At 40.6% G+C, this 19,691-nt stretch overlaps 1 protein-coding gene across 2 annotated transcripts in view; it reads right to left on the minus strand.

Moving 5' to 3' along the window:
- Positions 1–19,691, minus strand: part of KIF6 (kinesin family member 6) — a 282,709-nt gene that overhangs the window by 46,411 nt on the left and 216,607 nt on the right. For both annotated transcript variants that reach the window (XM_043511614.1, XM_038397613.2), the window contains one exon: positions 380–430. In XM_043511614.1, coding sequence (XP_043367549.1) covers positions 380–430 — 51 coding nt within the window. The remainder of the gene's footprint in view (positions 1–379; positions 431–19,691) is intronic.

A 19,691-nucleotide genomic window follows, 5' to 3' on the forward strand; every position in this document is an offset into this window, starting at 1 on the left:
CCATTACTTTCTATGTACAATAAGGAGCCATTAAATGTTTGAGACAAGGCCAGATGTTACAATGCAGACTGGAACACACAGTTGGAGTGTACATGTTTTTTATTTCTTTGAAACACTGCATAAGGAATTCTCATAGACAGCAGTGTCATGGGTTACCTTGGAACAACTTTAAATGCAACATATTGAGTCAGATGCTCAGTTAGTTCTACTGAAAGCAATGGAGCTAGGTAAATGTACATCACCTGAAGATTTGACCCAGCTACTTTTATTAGCTGAGGATCTGGTTCATTGCGTCTTACACACTCTGTGTAAACACTGGGAAGTGCCCTCTCTTCCAAATGCAATATTTATTATTCATACAAGAATATTCTGCTCTTACCTAGAGCTGCCCTTTGCATGTGCCGCTGGGTTATCTGTCCTTTCAGATGGTCTGTGAAAGACACAAAGTGAAAATGGTTAAAGAGCTTTCAAAATCTCAGAGGTTAATGAGGTCATACTTGCTTCTGACCATTTGAAATTTCCCATGAGGCCAGCCAAATTACATTGGTCCACAGGATAGGAAGTGCCTCCTCGACTTATCTACTGTTGCTAAACTGGAGCAGGTATATTTTGGTCCCATATATCCTAAAACATAACTTTGTTCAATAAGAAACACAGGAACTTAAGCTATCTTCTGTCAATGAAGTCAAGCACTGTCACAGATAATGGTCTCTTGCTACTAAATACAAGAGAAGGCCTAAGAAGGCAGATAGAGAGTTCCAAGTATTCATCCAAACATTCTTAGAGATGCTAGAGATGGAAAAGAGCTCTTAGGTAATCCAGTCCATCTCTCTGCCAGTGCAGAACTGGTTCCTCATTGGTTTTGTTTGGACCAATTTTAAATGTCCCATGTGATAAAGTTTCCACAACTTCCACCCCTTGATAAATCTCACTATCAAGATGTCACATATTCACAGTCAGAGTTTTCCCTTTCTTAATTTCATTATCTCATTACCCCTAACTATGTTCCCATGCCCTATACAATTCCCCTTCAAGTGCCCTTTGATCCTGTGACACTGGTTTAGTGCAACAATCATTTCAAACCCTAATTAGATTGCTGGATGAATAACCATTATTCATTGATAAAAGCTTAACCAATTAAAAAAAATGCAACTTCAGCCAGTATGTGTGTTTTGAGAATGGAAGGAATTTTCTGTTTTCCCAAGATTTCAAATTAAAACAGTTTCTCGGCAGAGATTTGAACATGTATTTTACTGAGCTGTACCTCTGGATATTGGGAAAAGGAAAATGCAAACTTGAGGATGGATTTAGTTTTTCCATGCTGACCATAATGTCTAGTATGACTGCATCTATTTCAAGATAAAATGTATCTTTAGAATTTAAAAGCAATTCTTTATAAATGTGCACATATATGCTATGCTAATCACCACAAATTAATCCATTAAAGATGTCATGTGTATAAGAGGAGTGTCTTAGCAGAGGAAAAAGCAAAACATCAAAAATCTTTAGCACCAGATAGCTCCATTGCCTGAGAATCAGTGAACCATAAGAAGTGAAATGTCTCAGAGAGTTAACATAATAATTCTTAAGCATTTAATAGTCTTATTACAGTATGCACTGTATGCAATATTTTGGATTATAACAGCCAACCTACAACATATATTCTGTGGGTATGTCTGCACTGCAATCACAGGGTGTGATTGCAGCTCGCGTAGACATAGCCAAGCTAGGTTTAATCTAGCTAGTTTGGATACCAAAACAGTGAAGCCATGGCAGCATGGGTTTCAGAGTAGATTACACAAACCCGCCCAGAACCCTGGGTAATTACTTGGGTGGTCATGCTGGAGTCCCTGCTGCCACAGCTTCACTGCTCTGAAACCCAAACTAACTAAATTAAAGCTAGTGTGTATGTCTTCACAAGCTGCAATCATGGGTGTGACTGCAGTATAGACATACCCTATATGTTTCTTGGGATTTCAAATACACCTTCCCATGCCTTGTGTGAACAAGAGAGACCATGAAGTCAGACTCCTATGTTGTTGTACCGTGCAAAGCTTTACTTTTTTCAGTGTTTTCTAACCAATCTATAAGCAGGAAGGTTATCAATCCACAAGGATGCCAACATGTGGTGATTCTAGGAAAGGGAGTAGTTAAAAAAAGATATTTTAACATTTATGTAGAAAGGAAGAATGGTAGCTAGCAGTACTCCACTCCCACCATCCTCAACTGATCACAATGAGAAAAGTTTGTAGTACATTTGATTGTATAATACGTAATGGTTACTTTGAATTAGGTTCAAAGATGCTAATAACTCTTTTGAACTAAGCATCAAATTTTGAAATTTTTGTTGAAAAATACAAATAGTTGACTTGTCCCAGATCTGAACAGAAAGGAGTGTTTAGGTTAGTTGGGTTTGGTCTACATTTAATAGTTTTACTGGTATAACGATGTTGGTAAAAGCTGTGATTTTTTTTCACTGAAATATTTATACCAGTAAAAGCCCTAGCATGGACACTCTTAGACTTGTATTAAGGTGACTTAGACAAGGTCAACATTACAAACTTCTGCCTGGATAGCTATTTCAGTGAGGGGTGTGATGTGGTTATGATTTGTGACTAGCAGATTCGCGCCAGCAAAAGCCCATAGTGTAGATAAATTTATCCCCGCAAAACTGTACGTTTGCTGGTATAGCTTGTTTCACTCAGGAGGGGTCTGGAAAGTGCATTTATGCTCGTTTAGGCGTATCCACACAAGGAGGCTTTGCCAGTATATTATACCAGTATAACTATACGGGCAAAGCCTTTCAAGAGTAGACCTGGTCTTGTACTAATATAGATATTCCCCTCTCATATGGGAATAACTATGCTAGTATAAAGCACCTTTATAACTGCATTCACACTGAAGAGGTTGTACCACATTAACTATACTGATATGGGTAGAGTGGAACAACTGTCCAGTGTAGACAAGCCCTCAGACAACTAGTAGCACTTTGGACAGATTGTCTGTTTCTTGTGAGTCCAAAACTCCACATGAAGCTGCTGAAGGAAGGAGAGCCCACACTGTGATGTTCAGTGCCAATGGAAGTTTTCAGTACACAAGGGATATAGGATTGGTCCCTTTTTTGCAAGTGTCTTTCCAAATTTGACAAGGGCCCCAGGCTCTTCCTGTACTAAATATTCTTCTTAAAATTACCAAACAAATATAGATCTTTGAGTATTGAGAAGCAGATTAATTGAAAGAAATGCAAAAACCACCAAAACAACCCTCACCCCAGAAACCCAAACCCTCGATCAAGTGAGCTGCTATTTTCAATACTAATTTAACTAGAGATAGCAGATCACAGTGAACTGGTTGTTATGGATAAAGATTCAGCTAAATGATTCTTCAAAAAAAAGTCTTTTGTGCTTTGAAATCCTTAAAATACAGCTCCGTTGGAGATACTTCTCAATGAAATGTGATTAAACAAATAATTGCTTTTAAAAATTAATTTTTACTATTTTGAATATTTAACTACTCATATGCTCTGTATTGTGTCCTATTAGGTTATGTTGTTCGCACTGTTCTGAGCCAGGCAGTACATATACCACAATTTATAATACGATCTGACTAATGTGTTATAATGTGATTAACTCAAAGCAATGCCTTAAATCCAAATGTTTCTGGAAACCAACTGTGGATGTATATAGATTTAATTGCTGTCCTGATGTAATCTGAAGAGCGTAGGGTGACCAGATAGAGAGTGTAAACCATCAAAATGGGGGTAGGGGGAAATAGGCACCTATGTAAGACAAAGCCCTGAATATTGGGATTGTCCCTATAAAATCAGGACATCTGGTCATCCTAGAAGAACCCTATGTATTCCTTTCTCAAGGGTAACTCATAGATTAGGAATGATAATTCCATTGTCACAATATGAACAAGGTCTCCTAAAACATTTTGAATACACTATTCATCAGCAAAAATAAAAAGTCCTGATGACAACGGGGATTAAAGAGGAAACAAACTCCCATGTCTGATTTGTAGTTTTAGAACAGTAATTACTCTCTGATTTTGCTGAAAACAGACTAGAGAGATTCAAACTGCTGTGCACTACCTTAAAGAGCCACCAAGGGGTGACAATGAGGTCAACCGAAAAAGTGAAACAAACAAGCAAGCAAATCAATGAAGTAGAGATCAAATTGGCAGAAGACAGCCTGAAATCAATACAAATAAATGCAAGTACAAGACATCAGAGAATGGGTTTTTGAATTGCAGCCAAGGGGCTCAATCTTCAGGTGTCTTGAGTTTACTTTCAGCACTGCTGGGGGAGGATAGTAAAGGGCATAAGGTGGATTTAAACCACCTTGCTACGCCACCAATCTTGAGCTGGCCAGAGGCCGATGAGGCTCTCCCTCCAAGAGTATGTCTACACAACAGCCAGGAGATTGATTTCCAGCACAAATAGATGTACATGTGCTAGCTCTGCTGAAGCTAATGCCTAAAAGTAGCAGTGTAGTCACAGCTGCATGGGCAGTGGCTCAGGCTAGCTGCCCAAGCACAATCCCTCCCAACCGCCTGAATATGTACTCCAGTGACTAGCCCAAGCCTCCGCTGCCACCCTGCTATTTTTAGTATGCTAGCATGGTAGGGTGACCATATTTCCCAAAGGAAAAACAGGACGTCGCGTGGGGCTGGCCCAAGCCTCCCCTCTCTGGGGCTGGCCCCAGTGCCCCCCTCCTCCCACGGGGCTGGCCCCAGCTGCTGGCCCCCCACTCGAAGCTGTCAGTGGTTACTCAAACCCTGCCTGGTCCCCGCCTCAAGGCTGTCACTGGTCATTCAAGCCCTGCTGCCCCTCCCCCGACCCGCTCAAGGCTGTCACTACTCACTGGTCACTCAAACCCTGCCGGGGCCCCACTCCAGGTTGTCGCTGATCACTCAAACTCTGTTGGACCCCAGCTTGAGGCTGTTGCTGGTCGCTCAAACCCTGCCAGGCCACCCCACACTGGAACCCTTCCTTATCCTCCTTTATCAATGGCAAGAGCAAATGGGACAAATGCCCACTTCTGCCAAAAAAGTCAGGAAGTCAGGGACAGGGTTTAAAAAAGGGAGTGTTCCAACCTAAATGGGATATATGATCACCCTATAGCATGAGCAGAGTGAGTGTACGTATAAATCTATCTAAACTGAGAAATGACACATCTCAGTTGCTGTGTTGGCATACCCAAACTTAGAGGAGCCTTAGGGTTGCTCTAAATTATTCTGGCTGCAACCATCTCTTGTGCCAGCCAAGGATCTGGCAGAGTGCCATATTCTTTGCCTCACTCCCTCCCATCCTTAGTACACCCCCTGTCCACCTCTGATATGACCCCTGCATGAAGGTATGGGGTGAGGTGGTGCAGAGATTTCTACATCGACGTCACAACACACAATGATTCCTATGTTAAGGGGAATCTTTTGCTACGTCTTATGGCACCTTTCTAGCAACACAGAGCAGGGTGGAACAGCAGCCAAGGACTGAGCCCTAGATCTTTAATTATAAATATTGTTCATATAAATCCTTGCATTTTTTCCTGTTTATCCATGTCCTGGAGCTCAACAGATCCAGAGCCAGGTGTTAAAAAAACTATCAGGGATTAACAATGGAGGAGCAGAATGCATAGTTTATATTCACTGGGGCATGCCAGTTTGAAAATCAGATTTTCTAACCAATAAAAAAGAGGACAGGGACTGTGAGGAATTGAGTATTCTTTTCTCCACCTCGCAGTGTTCTTTCTCCCACCTTGATTGTCATAATCATCAAGGCAAATCCCAAAAAGATGTAGACTCCTTCCAGATCAAGCACCATGTGGAACAATCTCTAGCTAGGTCCTTAAGGCAGTCTGTTTGATTATTCAGTTTATGTCCATCACGCGTGATCTTATCACACCACTGAAGCTTTTGTCAATCACCTGCCATGTAATAGCATTCTTTGGTAAACAGGCATAATATGTTGGTCTTTCATCCTAATAATATGTCAGTACCAAGAAAGCTTCCAAAACTGAAACCGTTCTGATTGAGGTGGTTGGTGGGTTCAGCTATGGACATTATTATTGCTGATTTTGTCCTGCCACTTAATATGGAATAGCTGACTAAGATGGCAAGCTGACAAGAATTGAAAACTTCCATCTATTGTTCTTCAGCCTTCCTCAAGGCTCACATTTCACTCCCATTCAATAAAGTTGGTATAACTTTGGTTCTTTAGATTCAGAGCTTCATAGCAAGCCATTTTCTCAAAAAGCTGTCTCCAGGTAAAGAGCTGGTTGGCAGTAGAATGAGCAGGTCTAAAGCCATGCTGAATATCCATCCTTTACCACAAAAATGCATCGCTGATTCGAGTCATTTACATGGAATCAAACACTTTCCCTGGGACTGACATCAGTATAATACCTCTACAGTTGTTACCTTTTTTGAGCAGAGGCAGAACAACACCCTTCTTCCAGTCATCAGGGATGACGTTAGTGTACTAGATAGTCTCAAACAGCCTATACAGCCATGGTACTACAGTACTCTCACCTCTCTGCAGCAACTCAGGGGCGATGTTACAACCTCCTGGTGCCTTCCCAGACCTCAGTTTAGGGCCTGCAATCCAGATCTCTTGTTGGTTGTAGGAAGGTGGCTCTATCTGAACTTTCTGCCCCACTTCAAGCAGAAGAGGGGAAAGAGGCAGTGGACAATTGAGGAGCATCTTCAAATAACCTTCTAATTGATACAACTGATCTTGCAGACTCTGCCATCCTGATTCTGTACTGGACAAGCTGGTGCCACCTTTCACCACAAACCCTGAACGGTTGCATAGAGACTGCAGAGATCATGCCTGGTGACAGGCTGTTTGAAACTGGGTTGCCACAACTTCATTTGTTTCCATCTCATTCAGCCTGAGCTTAGGGCTGTGCTATATGTTCAACTCTAGCTGCAAGAGAGTTCAAAATCAACCTGGGTTTGAACAGGACCTGTCATTGCAAACCAGGTTGATTTGTTAAAACAGGTTTTGTGTTGGTGAATCATCCACCAAGGCTTTGGGTGAGTTTTCCTACTCTATCTGGATATCAGTGTATGTTTACAGGATGCCATTTACTGTTGAATGTAGAGTCTGAACCATATCTGCCAGGAAAATCACACAGGGTAAGTCACAGGGTATTTTCCAGTATGGCCAATAGTCAGCAAGTTTCAGCAAACCTACAAAATCATGTAAAACTAAACCTGGCCTATGGATTTACAACATTTGAGCATAAGAAAGGCTGGTTTGTTCAAACTCAATCCTTTTCAAAAGTCAGGGCCTGAGAATGGTGGTATATTTGATTTTTAGACACTCAAAACATTATGAATCTTTTCAAATTATTTTCAAAGGGTTCAAACAGTTCCAGCCATAGTTGTGGTAACACTTACTTTGCTCTCTTCTTCCCATCAAGGTGGTAGAAAAGGACACTTAATTAGGGCAGGTCCCCTAATGGTCTGATCTGATCTTCATTTCTCTAATAATCATGATAGCATCCTTTTCATTCTCCTAGCAGACACAGGAGTTTTCATTTTCTTCTATGGCTCATTGACAGCAAGAGGAAGAGTGGAATTCATTTGGTTCCAGGGACCCAAAGCAGCATGTGACTTCTCAAATATCAAAAGTTTAACTTATCTCCAAGCAGCAGAAAATTTTGAGGGGAGATTGTAGTGTATCATGGGAGATGAGAGTCTGGCCAGGGAGTTTTGCCTAGAGGGGAAAATGGTGGCATTAGGCACCCAAAATTTAGTTCCCATGAGGCACTGCAATGGCTCAGGCGAACATGATTTAATGTTGATCTGATCTGAAATGAAGCATTTTGATTTGGTTTGACAAACTGAAATATTTCAGTCTGGATCAATCTGAGCAAAAACTAGATATTTTGTTTTGATTTTCCCAAAATAAACTCTTGGGTTTCAAGTGAAAATTCTTGGTTTTTGATATAAAGTTGTAATTTTGTGTGAACAAGTTTTGATGAAAATGATCTCTCTTTGGTTTTCATTTAAATTTTCAGTGAAAAAAAATTCTGACCAGTTCTACTTATAACTGCCCTAGAACACAGGCTATCCTAAGGCAAGTCTGAATTAGTGACAGAATTAGGGGACAATTCCAGTACTGTTGCTTGTACAAACCTTTCCCTATAAATAAACAGAAGATTTCAGCCTCTAGTACTGCCAGTTCTATAATCGTCACAAACACAAATATTTACCCAAAGAACAATGAAGAATCACATGCTCACACAGAATCATGTCTCCTGATCCCAATAATGTAAACTTGCAGACAAGGTAGCTTTTAAATGTGGTTTGCAAAAATTGAATTTAAGACTTGGCGTGCATCTCTCTCCATATGGCTAATTATGTTTTCTGAAGTCTCACCAAACAAGCAGCTAAAAATAGTCCTGCAGCGGATACCAAATCATTTTTTCCAGTGGAGTCATTCTTCATTTGGAGATAACAGTCCCAATAAAATGTTGAATGCTGCAACTCCACATGTTTTGGCAAAAAAGTAGTTTTGGGGAATTTAAGAATTCACTCAGCATGCAGCTCGCTGTCATTAGGGCTGAGATAAATCTGTTGGTTTTGGCCTCTGTTTTTGGACATATGTACCATCCTGAGGTATGGAAAAGGGATGGAACAGTAACAGAAAACTCCAGCCTTGTGACAGGAGTCAAAAGGCTTGGAGGGGAATAGAAAAGACAAACAGAAAAAGAAAACCCAAATGAAGAATAATAATCTGAAGCAGGGGAAAAACTTCTTGCATGAGAATACTGCTAATTAAACATCATATTCAGTAATTTAAGGAGTATAGATCTCTTCTCAAGTTACATTAGTTAATTAATTAATTAATTAATGTAATTAACTAGCAACTAGTGTGAAAACAAAGTACTCCGCCAAGTTTTCTTTCAGCTTCCATTTTGAGCAAGTCTGTTATTAAATGCTTGCATGAATAAGTCAGAGAGCCCCTCACCAAGGAAGGTAATATTAAATGGGAATGTTTTCAGCGTGGATGTGCAATAGTTTAAATACAATACCAAACTTGTACAATCTCAGCTGAATTACAGTGCTATGTACTCCTCTTGCCATCTTCTATAGCCAGGATCTGGAACCTCTTTAGGAATTTCCCTTCTATTGGAGGATAATATTTATGCAAGGTGAAAATCTACTGTAACATTTTTTGTCTTTAATAGTGTTCCTTCAGATCCTTCCAGAAATATGAAGGGAGCTGTGTTCCAAAATATCACAAACAAATAAAGCTTTGACCTATGCAATGGAATTTCCAAAAGTTTTAGTTTTGGAAAAGTTTTGTTTTGTAATCTTAAAATTTTATGTTGAAATGTCAAAATGTTGTTGCAGAATTTCATTTTGTTTTATGCTTTTTTCATTGTTATATTCATTTTTATTATTCTAACAGAATTTCATGACATGTCAGTAGTAGTATTGCATTATACAAGAACAGCAGCTGGGGCCAAATTTCCAAAACGTCCCAGCTCTCATTAGATCCTTATACATGGGGCAGATTTTGAAAACTGCTCAGCATTCTCATTGTGGCACTTCTGGTCAGATTTGCAAAAGAGCTGACACAGTTTGCTGTAATGTTTTTTGGTTTTTCTTTTAAATCTGGCCTCAGTTACATCTCACAGTAAATAAGTGTCAAACTCAGAATGAAAACCAAGGTCTTTGAGTCATAGACTAAACTCTAACTCAACAACTCATAATGTGGATCAGGTAAGTCATTCTGCCTTTCTGTAACTCAGATTTTCTGGTTCAGATCCTTGATCCCATATATTCCATTTGCACTGCTATCATGGTGTAAAAGGGGCACAAAATGGAATAACCATTTCTAAGAGGAGTCCCTCTGTAGCAAGAATTCTCTTGACGGTATAGAGTTGGTGTAGTGCTGCAACACCACTTCTGCTTGGCCAGAGCACCCCATACTCCGGTAATCCCCAACTCTCAGAACAGCCCCTTGGGGTTGTGGGTAACTGGATACAACTTAAAGAAGTCCCTTGGAGGCTCCTCCAAAGGATTGACCATGATCAACTAACACATTTTTAAAGGTGTTAAACCCTGCCCATACTAGTCTTTAAAAATGTGTTAGTTAACATACTTTAACCAACACATTCTAAAATATGACCTATTTTCCTAGTCTAGACAGGATCTAAATGAACACTCAGATTTTGAAGCGCAATCCTGTTATAAATGGTGAATTCCACAGCAAATTCCATGGCTGCAGAGTCACGGAATAAATGAGGCACTGAGCATACTAATCACAGAGACTTTCAGGTGCCTTATTAACTGTACTTGTTTCCCAGTGCCCTCTGAACTTTCACTCCAGCTTAGAGATGTTAACAAATATACACATTTTTTGGTGTCCAAATTTGAAAGTGTGCTTTCTAGAATGCAAGAAAATGCATATTTTGAGGTTATTGTTTTAGAAGTGTCTTGTGGGAGCATGCCCTTGAACCTCACTTGCTGTCTTAACACAGATTGGGGTCTCACCCTGCCACCGCAAAGCCCTAACTTACTTTGCATGCTCGAACTGTAAGCATACCTATCTTCCTCTATATGTTGGAAGGTATGCAGGGAACTGATGCACATCTGGAAGTTGTCACTCAGGTGTTTATCGCATCTATTTGTCCATGAATTAAATAAAGAGCTGGCCCATTACTGTAGTTGCAAACCAATGCCATATGGACACCCTATAAACCAATCCCATCTTAATGCTGATACTGCAGGCTAGTCTTTAATGCGCATAGATGCTTCTAGACATGACCAAATGCAGTTTGCGTGTTCACTAATTCTTAGGAATTAATATAAGGAGGTACAGTAAAGGAAATAAATTAAGAGGAACTGGTAGTGGTTGTGCTTCTCACTTTTTCAAATGGCCATAACTGAAAAAGCACCATACATACATGAATAGGTCAGCAATTCATAGACAGGTAAATATAAAGGTATTTTCTTTTTCTGACCAAATTTCTGGTCATCTTGTATTGATCTCAATTCATATTCTGAGTTGACTGTAACCACATCCAAAATCAAACCAGACAGAAAGGCAAGTTTTTGTTAAAAGACTGCGTTTGGGGCTTTGTGCCATTATTTTATCTGTGTACTTACTTGCAGTCTAGTTTCATCTTGTGCTGTCCTGTCTCGCCAGTAGCTGCCCAGTAGAAAATTACTAAAAAGTTCTACGCCCTTATCGCAATACAATTCACTTTCAACCAACTTGATTTAAAATTATAGGGGGGGACACATGACTCTGAATCCCCCACCTCCCCCGATGCGCCACCAGTATATTTGGGAGACAATGCCAGGTAGGATTAAAGGAGTGAAGGTGGCATGTTTTTTGATTCCTGCACTTTTCCCATTTACTGTAGAACCTCAGAGTTACGAACACCTCGGGAATGGAGGTTGTTCGTAACTCTGAAATGTTTGTAACACTGAACAAAACTTTCTTTCAAAAGTTTGCAACTGAACATTGACTTAATGCAGCTTTGAAACTTTACTAGGCAGAAGAAAAATGCTGCTTTTAACCATCTTAATTTAAATGAAACAAGCACAGAGAGTTTCCTTACCCTGTCAAACCTTCTTTTTTGAGCTTTCCCTTTATTTTTTTAGTAGTTTATGTTTAACACAGCACTGTATTGTATTTGCTTTTTTTTTTTTGTCTCTCCTGCTGCCTGACTGTGTACTTCTGGTTCCAAATGATGTATGTGGTTGATGGATCAGTTTGTAACTCTGGTGTTCATAACTCTGAGGTTCTACTGTACCACATACACACTGAACCCTTGAGAAGTGTCTTTTTGAAGGTTATATGCATATTAGCATCCTGGTGAAATCTGAAACAGGGTCCTTTGAAAAGTAGATACATGACATATATTTTGTCAAATAGGTTATCTGCTAAGTCTACCATGGCTCCTCGGGCAGCATAGCATAGATCTGTTGCAGATCTTAAAAAATAAACAACACGTAAATTAACCTATTGAAATGTGATAGATCCTTTGCTGTGCCTCCAATTGTGTTAGCTCTTAGCCATCACTTAGCATCTTCCCCCCCCCAAGAGAAAAATTTATTAGATTGAACACACAAGAACTTGATTATTAACCTGATAAAGTAGCAAAATACAGTGATAAAATGCACCGAGGACTTCACTTTTTCCATTTGCAGCATTGTAGTCATGTTGGTCCCAGGATATTAGAGAGAAAAGGTGAGTGAGATAATATCTTTTACAGGACCAACTTCTGTTGGTGAAAGAGACAAGCTTTCAAGCTACATAGAACTCAACCCCGACGAAGAGCTTGTCTCTTTCACAAACAGAAGTTGATCCAATAAAAGATATTACCTCACCCACCTTGTCTTTACTTCTTCTGTCTTTTACTCTGCAGCTAGCCTAGGAACAGAAAATTTTCCATTGCTAAAAGGTCTTGGTCCAAGTTCATTGTTACTCCATTGATGTTGGTACAGTTACCTTAGTTTATACTAGTATAACTAAAAGAAAAATTTGTTCATTGTTGTTTCTACTGAGCCTATTTTTTTCTCCAAAAAACATTTTTGTTTGTAAAGAATGGATAATCATTTGTAATAAAAAGGAAGCAAAGATGCTTCTTTTTATAATTAGATTGTAACTCAAACCCAAAATGACATTCTAACTCAAATCTGAAACAAACACTAAAAATCTTAGGCTGGGATTGAACATTCAATTCAATGCACTATTAAGTTAATAAGGGCCCTTTGTTTAAAGTACAGCAGAGCAAGTCGGATACATTATTTAATTAATTTTGCTATTTTTTGCTGAATAATTTATCTGACAAATAATTTCTTCTAATTAAAAGAATGCACACAGCATGCACACTGACCCCAACATGAGTCGCCATTTGTATAAATGTTAGAAAGAAGTTGTAAAAGTTTATATTTTAAAATTACTTTACTGTAAGCTATACTCAACTAACAGACCACATTCTGCCTCAGTACAGGAAGGAACATTTCCTACTGAAATCTGGAGGACTTGCACTGGCCAAAGCAAGCCCAAATCTTCTAGACTTTCCATATGCTGCTCTTAAGACATTCCACACCAGGACAGATTTGCTGCTGCATCCAGCTTTCATTAGGAGCAGCAGAAAGGAGGAAAGGGCTGTCAGAAAGCATGTTACGGTTCACTGATTCTATAACCAGCCCAGCTCTGGGTGCGGGCTAGGATAATGGACCCCATATGCCAGCTGGGGACTGATGGAGCACACTGCACCCAGACTTCTCCTATTTACTCTGACATCCCCTCAAAACATGCCCCCTGCAACCATGCAAGGTAGGAAGCATGGAAGGAGACTATGTCTGCTGGGGAGATACCCATACTGGGGGAATCCACAGGCTTGGGGCTTGAGGTCAGTCTGCTTCCCTTTGCATCACCTGAGTGGCACAATGGGGTAGAGCAGAGCCAAGAATCTGGCCCACAATGTGTATGGTAATTAAAAGCAGTAAGAACAGGTGTTGAAGTTCGCTCCTGGTTTGAGAAGGGTGGAGCAGTACTTTACACACTGACAGAGTCTATTTTCTTGTATGTTTTCCCTATTTTCTTGTTGTTCTGCTTACTATTAGTTTTCTAAATAAAGCCATTTATCTGAGGATAGCAACATTATTTCATTATAATAGCCCCTCTGGTTGCTAAGAATTAAGATGCTAATTGAGTGTAACCTCACAATTCCAGCACTGTTCCCACATGTAATACTGCTTCTGAGCTACTTTGTAATGTCCTTTACCTGGAATTCTAGGCATAAATTACCACATAGTGAGATAAATATAACTAAAAAACAAACAAACAACTCTCCCAAACCCAAAAGTGTTGGTTGATTAAAGACAACTCTGCACACTGGAAATGGACAATAAATGTATTATTATGACACTTGCATTGAATCACCAGGGAGTGGGAGCTGGTAGTAACCAAAGGCTGCTACCATATGATAGCTGTCCAGTGACCAACATGAAATAAATTGGTAGTATTAAGCCTGTTGTGGGCCACACCACCTGAATAAGAAGAGATCATTTCAAAAGATATGGGGTCAGTTTGGAGCTTTTCCATATGGTGCTCTGCAGGGCTGTGGCGAAGTTTTATTTAAGTTCTGCCTCAAAAAATCACAACTGGAACATCATTAAGAACAGAAAGAAACTCTCTAATACAACAAGTTCATGGTGAATGATGAGTGATACTCCTCTTACGGAAAGAAAGAGACACAAAGGGGAGACTGGTTACTAAATTAAAATGGAAAGAGTAGCAACAAATAAAAAAATAGTTAGTATCCTGCAACGTGATGGAATTTAGATTTCTAATGAATAGCAAACTTCAGCTAATGACAAGGTGATTAAGAAATAAAATCAGCAGAAATTCAGGGCTTATTTACATGACGAAGGCTATGGGGCATAGCTATGGTGCAGTAGCTTTGCCGCTATAACCCCGTAACAGGAATGTAGACTTCAACAAAAGAAGGGTTTTTTCTGTAACTGTAGGAACTCCAACTCCCTAAGCAACTGTAGCTAGGTAGGAGAAAGCATTCTTCATGTTGACCTAGCTACCCTGGGGGTTAAGTTGGGCATAGCTACAGTTCTCAGGGATATGGATTTTTCACACCACATAGAGCTGTAACTATGTCAGCCCAAGTTCCTTTGCTTTTAATTCTATCATTTCAAATATCAAGATGTAACATTTTAGAGTTGGAGTTTAGTTCAAAACTGCAATCACAAGGGCATGGCACTTAGAATGTTATACAAAACAAATACACATTGAACTATATATTTTCCAACATTATGTTGAAACTACCAGGCCCAGGAAGTAATGAGAAAAAAATCTGAAGATTGTCTGCCATTCTGAATGACTTCAACTCTAACTGACTACTGCTACTTTTGATGGACACATAAACATGTCTGGTTTATTACAAAATGACTTTGAAACTAGCCTAGGGATCAGAAACAGACTTCCAAGCACCAGGCCATGTTGAATAAATTCCCAGGTGAGAAATTACATCTGGGACTATTTGCCTCCGTAGCCTATTGGTCTCTTTTGTTTTTCTCAGACAGTAGCAGATTTCTCAGGGATAATATGCTTGATTATGTTGGCAAAAGGGACAGTCCAGAAGAGCAAACAGCATGTTGCTTATCTCAGATTATGTATGGTAACATATGCTATCATTACCCCTTCTTCTGACACCAGTATTCTGTTCTGACACCAGTGTCCCCCTCTGCCAAGCAGTAGCAGGCATCTGGGACCTTGCAGGTTAGCTTCCCCAGTGGAGGAGACATCAGTGATGCACAGTCTGGGTAAACGCCAAGTGTAACTTGCTTTATTTATGCATACACACCAGTCCTCAAACAAGAGCTGGTCAAACAGCATGCAGGCAATCTCTTCGTTCAAGAATCTCAGTTCTACACTAATGCCAGGCTCTCAGAGAGCCATTCCATATCAAAGATTGATTCTAACCAGAGACGAAAGCAGACAGCAAACTCCCATGATGCTCACAAAGCTCCTTCTCCAAGGACCACTGCCTCTACAGAGAACACTGCAGAACAACTCCTAATAACAACATGGCATGTCTTCCTATGGCTGAAAATTTGCTTGCATGCTAGGGAAAAGACCATCACCATGCGGGAAAACCTGCCTTACCATTTGCAAGCACCAACTCTGCTGAATCTGGAGTATTAGAAAGTCTCTGGAAAATACTGATCTTACAACTCAAAAACTTCAGTCTTCCACCTTTACCACTGAACTCTCTGTCCTGTATCTTTCTTATCAATAAGTTCACTGACCCAATGGCCCCTCCTATATATAAATTAGAAATTAATAGTTTTAACCCCCAGTCCATAAAAGGACAGTTTTTACCTTCTAGTGTTTTGACTCTGCCTGATTATGAAGGCCATTTATAGCAGTGCTGGAAGTTTGCTAACTAAAATCATGTTCAGATTGCCTTACTGTATGGCATAATTTTGTAAGCAAGTTTATTACACTCTTCACTCCTGCCTTTGCTGCACAGTGAAACTGTGTTTATTATTTCTCTATATTACTAGATCCCACCAGTCGGAATGAAAGCCTTACTGTGCTAGATGCTGTACAAACACAAAGGAAGAGACAACCATTTCCTTGAGGAGTTTACAATCTAAATAGACGAGGCAGACAAAGTGTAGAAGAAAGGAAGGATTATTATTCTCATTTTATGGATGGAAACTGTGGCACAAAGAGATCAAGGGACTTGCCCAAAACCATGTATCAAGTCTGTGGCTGAGCTAGGAGTTGAACCTCGAGTCCCAATCTAGAGTCCTAACCTTCCTCTCTTTCATTATGGCTCTGGCTAACAGTATTAGTGCAAGAGTATATATAGCGTTAAAGCAGTGGTTCCCAAACTTGTTCCACCGCCTGTGCAGGGAAATCCCCTGGCGGGCTGGGCCAGTTTGTTTACCTGCTGTGTCCGCAGGTTCGGCTGATCACAGCTCCCACTGACCGTGGTTCACTGCTCCAGGCCAATGGGAGCTGCTGGAAGCGGCCCGGGCCGAGGAACGTACTGGCTGCCACTTCCAGCAGCCCCCATTGGCCTGGAGCAGCGAACCGTGGTCAGTGGGAGCTGCCATCGGCCAAACCTGCGGACGCGGCAGGTAAACAAACCGGCTCGGCCCGGCAGGGGCTTTCACTGCACAAGCGGCGGAACAAGTTTGGGAACCACTGCGTTAGATAAAGGGCCAAGAGAATCTGCTGTACATGTAATCAAAATACTAACATAGTTGTTTTATTCTAGAAATGCAAATTTAATCTCACACTAGAAAGCTGATCGAGGTGACCTTTTAATGATCAGTCTTTTCTGATCAGTTTTAAAAGACCAAGGATGGAAATATTTCATATTAAATAAATGAAAGAAAAAAAGGAAGAGGAGATCTGGCCTTATTTATGATATTTATCACCAGAGTATCTAAGGTCCCAGTCCAGTGTTTCTCAACCTGTGGTCCGCGGGCTGCTTGCGGCCCAATCAGTACAGAGCTGCAGCCCATGTGACATCCTGAGGACCATACAGGTAGTACTGGATGCTACCCACATAACAGTAAATAGTTGAGAACCACTGGTCCCAGTCAAATTCCACTGAAATTAACTTCAGTGGGACTTGGATGAGGTCCTCAGTGTTTTGAGTAGCTTGGGAGCCTTTGCCCTCCAGACCATCAGTTTAAGTACAAGTCAGGATGACTGTAAGTGAAAGAGATTACTATTCGAAAGCTATCTGGTGGTCTATGTGAAATTAATTTGGTGGGTTGAGTCCAGTTGCTTGTAGACAGATGTTCACATAATAAAAAATACTGTCACAATTGGCTCCAATTGCCACTCTTCTTAACAGTCTCAGCAGAAAGGCCAATAATTAAATGAGCATGGAGACTAAACTATCCTTAGTGACTGACTGCTGGGCCCCTTCGGAAGAGTTTAATTTAACCGTCATTTTAAATTGTACAGAATGACAGATGCACATGATCGGCACTATAAAGTCAATGAAATAAATAATGAACCCCCCCACCTCAGAAGTAGTCCATTTTTCCCAGTGTTTATGGATTATTATACCACCGTCCATAGCATAAGTATTTTATAGAGAAATGGAGGATTGTGGTCTCCATAAGGAACAAACATATGAACAAAAAGAATGAGGTCAGAGGAAAAGGAGAGAGGAAAATGAGAGTAGGGATGAGGAATTTACTGTACTCTCATGCAATTGTGCTAGCACCTCATTGACAAACAAAGACAGGGTTCTCCTGCTGCCTTAAGAAACATTAAGTGTGTTGTTTTGCTGACTGAATTTCCCCTTTGCTTGTTTTGGGATGGGAGAAGAGAGAGGGGAGAAATGCAGCAACATCACCGAAACTGTGATCAAATTATTTACCTGCATGGTGGCAAAATGAAACAATGCTGTTGCACCCTATTGCCAGCAAGCAGGGGGCACAGTTCAACAAACAGAGACTGAAGGCCCCAACCCTGCAAACACTTACACACGTTTATCTTTATATACGTTAGTAGTCCCATTCAAGTCAATGGGACTACTCATGTTTGTAAAATTAAGCATGTGTGTTAATGTATTTGAAGGACTGGACCTTTGTTTACTATTATGATTTCAAAGAGGTAAGATTCAAATTGAAGATCACAGAATCCCTGTGAAAAAAACGAGGAGTACTTGTGGCACCTTAGAGACTAACAATTTATTTGGGCTTAAGCTTTCGTGGGCTAAAACCCACTTCATCGGATGCATGCAGTGGAAAATACAGTAGGAAGATAGATAGATATATATATATATACACACAGAGAACATGAAAAAATGGGTGTTGCCATATCAACTGTAACAAGACCAATTAATTAAGGTGGGCTATTATCACTTCGAAAGGGTTTTTTTCTCCTGCTGATAATCAGGATGGCCCATTTCAAACAGCTGACAAGAAGGTGTGAGTAACAGTAAGGGGGAAAATTAGCATGGGGAAATAGTTTTTCTTTGTGTAATGACCCATCTACTCCCAGTCTTTATTCAAGCCTAATTTAATGGTATCCAGTTTGCAAATTAATTCCAATTCTGCAGTTTCTCGTTGGAATCGTTTCTGAAGTTTTTTTGTTGGAGAATTGTGCCTTTTAGGTCTGAAATTGAGTGACCAGGGAGGTTGAAGTGTTCTCCAGCTGGTTTTTGAATGTTATAATTCTTGATGTCTGATTTGTGTCCATTTATTCTTTTGCGTAGAGATTGTCCGGTTTAGCCTATGTACATGGCAGAGGGGCATTCAAGTCAGCGGCACTGCTATGGGTACCCGCATGGCCCCACAGTGTGCCAACATTTTTATGGCTGACTTAGAACAACGCTTTCTCAGCTCTTGTCCCCTAATGCCCCTACTCTACTTGCGCTACATTGATGACATCATCATCTGGACCCATGGAAAAGAAGCCCTTGAGGAATTCCACCATGATTTCAACAATTTCCATCCCACCATCAACCTCAGCCTGGACCAGTCCACACAAGAGATCCACTTCCTGGACGCTACAGTGCTAATAAGTGATGGCCACATAAACACCACCCTATAGCGGAAACCTACTGACCACTATACTTATCTACATGCCTCCAGCTTTCATCCAGACCACATCACCTGATCCATTGTTTACAGCCAAGCTCTAAGATACAAGCATAATTGCTCCAATCCCTCAGACAGAGACAAACACCTACAAGATCTCTATCAAGCATTCTTAAAACTACCGTACCTACCTGCTGAAGTGAAGAAACAGATTGACAGAGCCAGGAGAATACCCAGAAGTTACCTACTGCGGGACAGGCCCAACAAAGAAAGTAACAGAACGCCACTAGCCGGCACCTTCAGCCCCCAATTTAAACCTCTCCAACGCATCATCAAGGATCTACAACCTATCCTGAAGGACGATCCCTCACTCTCACAGATTTTAGGAGACAGGCCAGTCCTTGCTTACAGACAGCCCCCAACCTGAAGCAAATACTCACCAGCAACCACACACCACACAACAAAAACACTAACCCAGGAACCTATCCTTGCAACAAAGCCCATTGCCAACTCCATCCACATATCTATTCAAGGGACACCATCATAGGACCTAATCACATCAGCCAGACCATAAGAGGCTCGTTCACCTGCACATCTACCAATGTGATATGTGCCATCATGTG

Source organism: Dermochelys coriacea, chromosome 3 (assembly GCF_009764565.3).
Source record: "Dermochelys coriacea isolate rDerCor1 chromosome 3, rDerCor1.pri.v4, whole genome shotgun sequence".
Classification (NCBI taxonomy): Eukaryota; Metazoa; Chordata; order Testudines; family Dermochelyidae; genus Dermochelys; species Dermochelys coriacea.